This window comes from Hyposmocoma kahamanoa, unplaced genomic scaffold, assembly GCF_003589595.1.
Source record: "Hyposmocoma kahamanoa isolate Upper Pololo Valley unplaced genomic scaffold, ASM358959v1 86, whole genome shotgun sequence".
NCBI classification, from domain to species: domain Eukaryota; kingdom Metazoa; phylum Arthropoda; class Insecta; order Lepidoptera; family Cosmopterigidae; genus Hyposmocoma; species Hyposmocoma kahamanoa.
In genome coordinates, this window is record NW_020654289.1 from 863906 (window position 1) to 872099 (window position 8194).

Sequence of the window (8194 nt, forward strand, 5' to 3'; positions counted from 1 at the left end):
TATATCCAGAGACTTAATATAACAAAATTAGAGTAACTATTGTGTGTTGTATATACTTAGTCCGGCCATAAATACTGTTACACTTAAAAATAAAAAATAATATACATATATGTAATATACATTTGAATTTCGAATCTGTCATTTTTATACGATTGTTCATTGTGTTTTCTCATTTTGGCGCCAATACATTGTACAATATTTTGCGATATTAAAATGGAGTGGGGTGATAAAGAGAACCGAATCGCTGTGATTGCATTACACAAAGTAGGTATGGAGCCAAATGCAATTTTTAAAACTCTCCATACACTTGATATTAGTAAAATGTTTGTGTACCGGGCTATTAATAGGTACAATGAGACTTCCTCTGTTTGTGACAGAAAAAGATCTGGCCGTCCGCGTAGTGTTCGTAGGAAAAAGGTGGTCAAAGCAGTAAGGGAAAGAATTCGAAGAAATCCTGTCCGAAAGCAAAAGATTTTATCTCGGGAAATGAAGATAGCACCTACAACCATGTCGCGTATTTTAAAAGATGACTTAGGACTTGCAGCCTGTAAGAGACGCACTGGTCATTTCTTAACTGATAATTTAAAGAAGAATAGGGTGGTAAAATCGAAACAACTACTGAAGCGGTACGCAAAGGGAGGTCGCAGAAAAATTTTGTTTACGGATGAGAAAATTTTTACAATTGAGCAACATTTTAACAAACAAAATGACCGTATTTATGCTCAAAGCTCTAAGGAAGCTTCCCAATTAGTCGACAGAGTGCAACGTGGACATTATCCGACTTCAGTGATGGTTTGGTGGGGTGTTAGCTATGAAGGAGTGACTGAGCCATATTTTTGTGAAAAAGGTATCAAAACATCGGCACAAGTGTATCAAGATACCATTCTTGAGAAGGTAGTTAAGCCCCTTAACTTCACCATGTTCAATAACCAAGTATGGTCCTTCCAGCAAGACTCGGCGCCGCGCGCCGGGTCATAAAGCTCGGTCCACGCAGTCTTGGTTGGAAGCGAACGTTTCGGACTACATCAGAGCTGAAGACTGGCCGTCGTCTAGTCCCGATCTTAATCCGCTGGATTATGATTTATGGTCAGTTTTAGAGAGTACAGCTTGCTCTAAACGCCATGATAATTTGGAGTCCCTAAAACAATCTATACGATTGGCAGTGAAGAATTTTCCCATGGAAAGAGTGCGTGCTTCTATTGATAACTGGCCTTAACGTTTAAAGGACTGTATTGCAGCCAATGGAGACCACTTCGAATAAGTTTTTTATATTTTTAATTGTTGTATATTTATGTATTAAACTAACACACTATAAAAGTAATAAATGTTATTTGGAGTTAAAAAAATTTTTTTTTTTCTTTATTACAATATTTATGGCAAGAGCTAGGTATAGTATATTACTTTTTTGCATACATGTGCTTCAGATAATTTTCATGAACATGTCGAATGATTGCCTTACTCTGAGTAATAAGTAATTACGTACAACGAGGCAACGGCAACCACTTTGCAAAAAGCAAAAGAAGTACGTATGTACTAAGTGGCGACATAGCGCATTTACAAATTCAGAATTTAAAACTGTACTTAGCGCACGCACTCATAAAAACATGGCCAATACTATCTGATATCCCGTTATAAACGGTATTCATGCCGATTAATAGATCCGCCAATGTTGTGCATTTTTGGATTTTTAGTTCGTTTCAATCCATTACACAGAAAAAGTAAACAAACAGGTCACTAACCCGACCATAGACAGTTTAATGATGGCAAATTGCATGGCACTGAACTATAATTATTCAAATACGGTTTTAAGATGTGATTCAAATTAATATTGATGGAAAAAGTGATGAGATGTCAAGTCGAAATCTTCAAAATATACGTATATAACTGTTACTTATTATTCCATTTATTGATTTCTTTAGAATTTTAACCAAACCGGTTTTTTACTGTGTAATGGATTGAAGCAGACTATAATACCAGGTAGCTTATGGCTAAATTGACCTGGTCCACTTAATGTTGATATAATCTTTCCGTTACACCCTGTATTTCAATATACGTCTGTTCAATTTGACAAACAGATCTGGGGCCTTGCCATGAACTGTTATTACGATTCAGTTTGGGACCTTAGATTTTGTGACATAAAACTCAGCTCTTACTCATCACTCTCACTCAGCTTGTAGCAGCATTTCATGTTATTTTATTGATTTTATTAATTTATAAGTTTGCAGAAAATGTTGTTCATATTTTTAAATTATACACCTATTTATCATATTTATTTTTAGAGGCTAATATGTAATGTATGAAAATCGTATGTCTGGGACCACACGATTCAGGCTTACCTAGTGTAACTGTAATAAGAGTTCATGGTAAGGCCCCTGATCTCAAAAGTTAATCTTGTGTGAGTGTTTAATTTTAACTTCTGTTTACTTACCTGTATTTCCTTATGGTTCGCTAGTAACATTAAACAATACGTTAGCCCCGCTGCTGTAGTATCGTGACCCTAAAATTATACACTTAGTTCGGAAATGTAGTATGAAATTTTAACAATTAGTCATCATAATTCATAAATTTATGTATGCAAACCCTAAAATAAACATAGAGTTAAATGTGCGTGTCTAATGGTTTGCTCGGCCAAATACAAATGTATTGAAGGAATATTGCCAATTTGCTAATGTGCAATAAATTAAAAAAACAATTTCATCTTTCAAAAAATATCATCTGTCAAACCTTTTTACTTGAATTTTTAAGCCTTTAGTAATTACGGCTACAACGGTAGCTATAATGCATGAATTATGTTATCATTAACCCATTATACGTCTCACTGCTGGGCACGGGTCTCATTTAAGGAGATGGTTTGGGGACTTTGTGAACACCCACACATTTTTCAATGGCTCTGTACCATCTTCAACATGCAGGTTCGATCCCCATTCACAAATGTAAGTAACTTTGAAAGCGCCACCACGGATTCGAACCATTAACCACGCATTTGAGTAGCATCCGTTCTCTCACTGGACTACCAGCGCTCTATTATTATGTAGTGCTTTCTATGTAAAACACTCTCAGGGCACTTACTTCAAACATGAAGGTGTCCACTTCCTCTTGGACCCCAGCTTCGTCTATGACCCCTTCTTTTTGCCCTAAAAGCAACAGGTCCAACATGGCTATTTTCTTCTTCTTACTTGTAAGGTATACTTCATCATCGTCATTGTCATTGTCATCAGTTAAGTTGACATTATTATTCTTTATAAATTCTCTTCTCTCCGTAATAACCTTCTTTGTAAAACCTTGTACTATTGACAATTCCTTATACGTATTTCTCCCTATTGAGGACATTCTGAAAGTGATGTTTGGTATCAGATGTAATCTGGCGAATCTTTGTACGAAAAGACTACCGAGTTTGTAGATTGAATTTTTGTATTGTTGTCCTGATGAAGCTTCGTGTAGTGCAGTGCCCATGGCGGTCTCTGCAAAATAGTTTTTATTGCCTTAAAATTTAAATTTAATTAAATTGGCTAAAAAACAGAAACAGACGTTACGCGTTTCGCTTCCGCTTGAGTAAAGTCGCGTATGTATGTGACTTAAAAATGAAGGTACGTGTTGCCTCAGGGTCTCCAACCGTCGACCTCTCCGATTGAGAAGCAGCCGTTTCTTTTCTTCTTCATTGGGCTACTACCGCTCTCATGATAACAATAAATTAGAATATAGGATGTGGCTAATATGTTATGCTGAGTCAAAGAATCAGAAGACACGACTATCTCACTTACCACAAATACTGCTAAGCGTGTACTCGGATATAACAGGAATAATGTCTATGGGTTCGCCTTTAGTTTTATCCAGAGCGTCGAGTAAACGCCGGCCATTTTCTTCCAAAACGACATAATAACGCTTCAGGATGTTGAAATGAAACGCTGGAGTCAGAATTTTCCGTCTCTGTTGCCATTTTTGACCTATACCACAAAAAATAGATATATTTTATCACCATTAAGATATAGATATGTTCCTAAATTATAATACTGCATAGTCTCAGTAAACTTTATAAAAGTTTGATTGCATATACTGTGGTATATAAGCTTACGGTGTGGTTCGTGTGTTATATGCAATCAAAACTTATTATAAAAGATTTCAATAAAAAAAATACCCACCGTTGCTTAAAAGTAATCCCTCTTTTAACCACGGTTCAACAATGCCGTATACCTTCCCTTTTTCACTATGTTTATTACCTGCAGTTACTATCTGTAACGAAAAGTGAAGTGTAAATAAATATATTTTATCTAAACACATATCATAATAGTAGTTTATGTAACTGTTACATAATGAAAGCTTTATAAAATACGAGTGTTTTATTGCCTAATTGTGTACAGTTACATACACTGTTTTACCTGCACCATTGACCTATCCAACAAATGGACATCGGGTCTAATACAAAAACCACGAAAAAAATGTCCGAAGTTAACCTATACAAACGTAGTGAAAAAGTAAAACATTTAGTTTAAATTGTAACTTCATTGCAATACTGCCTAATTTTGCTTGCAACAATTTAAGGGAACAATTTAAACACCATTTTCAGCTTCTACTGGAAACTTAACGAAATGCTCCATATTTAGCTTCGACTGAAAATTACTTGAACACAAGAGTAATGGAATAGCCTTTCTTGTAAATATTAATTATTTTTTATGTATATTATTATGTCGTAGTTTGTACAAATTCACTTAAAGGTATAATGAAGAGTTGGGCAGATACATACATATAAATATTACGACGAATGTGAAAATAAGCGTGTACTATAAAAAATGTACCGATATTCCAACTAAACGTAAACTTAAATATCCGTAATTCCGAAAACCGATTTATAATAAAACCGTTACGCTTTCGAGTAATTTTGATGCTTTTCTCAAAGACAAAATTAGCTTTTGTTTTGTAATCACTGAGGAGGAGTAAGAAAATTACATTTATGTATAATATTAATTAATAATAAAAATATGCCAAAAAAATCTCACTTTACGTTATTATCGCTTTGTTCGCTCGGACCTTTGATATGTAATCTTACGTTTTTATCAAACTGAATTAAGATTTAAATTAGTAATTAATTATAGCATTTGTCATATAACGAATTCCTGTCGTTGTATGGAGTGTCCGAGGTGTGATAAAAGGTAAAAGCCCGCAGCAGTGCATCGGTAATATTCTCGTGAAGTGACTCAATAGGGTTTTCTTACTCACGTTGCTGTATAATAGTGACTAGCTAAAACGTACCTCAATGTCTCCAGGATTCAGGATGTTCACTCCCGTTAAAAAAAATGCCCACCACCCGTAAATGTCTTTATATTTATTTGCCAAACGTCTTCCTAATTTAAAAATTTGAACTGGAAACAACAATTTATAAATTTAGTATGTACAAAATGGTAAAAGTTAATTCTTAACACTAATAAAAGATGAATGGCAGTTACCATAATGATTTATGTATATTGCGAGTTCTATTAATCATCATCATCATGACCACTTCAATCTAAAAATGTCCACTAACGAACTTGGGCCTCCCCAAATATTTCCACAACGCCTTGTGTTGGTCGCGTCCAATCGTAGAAAAATTCATAAGATCTGCTGGTTCGTTCCGTAGCTCAGTTGGGAGAGCGTCTAACACGGTATGCTGAAGGCGCTGGTTCGAATCCAGCTGGATCAAAGGAATTTTACTTAGTGTTCGATCTTTGTATTAATAGTTATAACACACACTGATCAATTACTTTCGTCTTGAGACACTGCGGAATTGTATACGAGAAGATAGGGAAAGATAATCCTTTTAATAAACATGGGCAATTTCTCACCGGGCGGAAGCCAAATAATCGTAGCTAAGTTTCCAATACAAAAAGTCTCTTCCGGACATGGTAGTTTTCTTATTAGCCGCACATTTTCAGTTCCGTATTTGAAACAAAAATGGAGGAAACACAGAAATATTGCAATAAACATTAAATACGTAAACATATTGATTTGTTTATGCAATTACACTGAGAATGCAATGACTGGGCAGTATAGCACTGGAAACAAGAATGAGCACCAATAACACAGATATTTGTACAATCGAAAATATGCTGCGATAAGAAGTAATTAAGTGCATCCGCGATGATAAGACTTGTTTGATAACATGATATAATACGTAATAATACTGTAATATCTTAGAAACGCTGGAAACGGGTTTTACTTTCACAAAAAAGTTATCAAAATAACTATTATTACATACCACATACAATAAAACGTGTTATATGAACTTTGAAATGTGCGGTGTTTTTGATGATAAAACATAAAATGATATTCTATAGCGATATCTGTTTCACATTGAGTCAAATTCAATCAATCACGGGCGGTTCAATCAATTATGTCAATCATCAATCAGTTATAGTCTTAGATGATGGAAAAAAATAAAGGAAAGGAGCTGCCTTATCTACGGAATAAACGTCCCTACCTAAACCAAAAATATCCACCACAAATGGCGGATTTAGTGTTGTACCATATTCATAGATAATATCGACGTGCAAATATATGGCTTGAATGTTGAAACTGTTGTTACTGCGTTTTATGTTTGCAAATTTGTGTAGTTTACTGTAATCAAAGTATGATTAATACTTGGCTATTATTACTAGGCAAGTAATGAGCCATTTTAATCAAAATTAAATATAACTTTATTTACCAATAAATATAACAACGATGGAATTGCATTAACATGTAATCTAGTTACATTCAAAGTTCTATTTCAATTTGAATGGAGCGAACAAACGAAGATGGTATTTGATCCAATGTTTATGTTCGGCAGTCCTATAATTTCCAATCATTCTTTCTTTCTTTTTTCATTTGTAGGTAAACTTTCAAAATAATAATAATGAAATAATAAAAGCCTCGTAGTGAATTGTTTCAATAACAAAATATCGATAATATGTCTGCTTACAAGAACAACTCTATCTCAAAATAATCGTTCTCAACAATTATCAAAATATACTAACAAACAGGCAATCTAAAGTAACCAAAGCAAAATTCGGCAAGACTTATAAATAAACTACTTAAATGAGTCTAATTACATGAGATATTTCGACGTCTATTTACAAACTTTTTATAGCGAGTGCATACCAAGAATGTCTGGACCGTCTGACTCCAGCATTTGCCCTCTACTTATCCCTTCTAACCCTAATATTTTTCCTCGCGCTCCTTACTTGCTTTTCATTGGTCAGCATATTATAATCTTGTAACCACTCATTAGTGGCGCCATAACCGATTAAAAATAACACTTACGGCGCCACTGTTTTGCAAAATGAAATAATTTGCAACGAAATTAACTTAAAACCCCATTTTAGATCGGAATTATTGAAACGTCAATTCTGTGATTAGCAAACTATTTTGATTAGGTTAGAGGTTTATTAAAATACTCCATGCCGTTATAATTACTGTCACTTGTAATAAAATTATTTTTATTGTAACTTCATTCTGTATAATGCTCATCGAGTATATGTATAACCAGAAATAAAGACGAAATGTCATTTATTTTGTTAGAAAACTATTCTGCCAAATGACAACTGGTGACAACTGCGCTCCGATTGGCCAGCCCGAATTCGAAATATACATTAGAGTTGGGCAAAGCAAACATTATATTATCGAAATCGGTAGTCAAGATATGTTATAAATAACCATTACCTGCTTTTTACACGACTGACCAAACAAATGATGAAAAAAAGTTTTCATGGTGAATGTATGTAAGGAAATATCGTTTATTGATTCCTCTGTAACTTCTGAATGTTTTAACCGATTTCGAATTGTGTAGTAATGTTAGAATCCATAGTCATTCCGAGTGAGCATGGCATATGGTATGAAAAAATGTCAAAACACAATTTTGCACTGACAGCAAACAAAAAAATATATATAAATAAAAATGAAATAAATTGTTAGTATTAAAAATATGTCAGTAATTATTATACTTGCAAATATCGACATATAATATGATTTTTTCAGTGCAACACTAGTAACGCGTGCCTAATGAATAGAATGAGATGACGCAATGGGAGTTGCATTAGGTGGAAGCAAGACGCATAAATGATTTGAAACAATTAATGGGTGTCGTCAATTGTTTCACTTCAATACAACCAGTTTAACTTGAGCTATGTCATAATGGACGAAAATTGAAAAAAAAAATACATTTTTAATATGTAATTACCGATGA

General features: G+C 34.0%; 1 protein-coding gene across 1 annotated transcript in view; it reads right to left on the reverse strand.

Annotated features, from left to right (window-relative positions):
• Window positions 1–6530, reverse strand: part of LOC113234844 (cytochrome P450 4C1-like) — an 85512-nt gene extending 78982 nt beyond the window's left edge. The window contains exons 1-6 of the mRNA XM_026470367.1: window positions 5817–6530; window positions 5248–5357; window positions 4140–4230; window positions 3762–3944; window positions 3070–3461; window positions 2337–2497 (exon numbers count right to left, since the gene is read on the reverse strand). Coding sequence (XP_026326152.1) covers window positions 2337–2497; window positions 3070–3461; window positions 3762–3944; window positions 4140–4230; window positions 5248–5357; window positions 5817–5973 — 1094 coding nt within the window. The 5' untranslated portion in view covers window positions 5974–6530. The remainder of the gene's footprint in view (window positions 1–2336; window positions 2498–3069; window positions 3462–3761; window positions 3945–4139; window positions 4231–5247; window positions 5358–5816) is intronic.
• Window positions 6531–8194: the final 1664 nt, after the last annotated feature.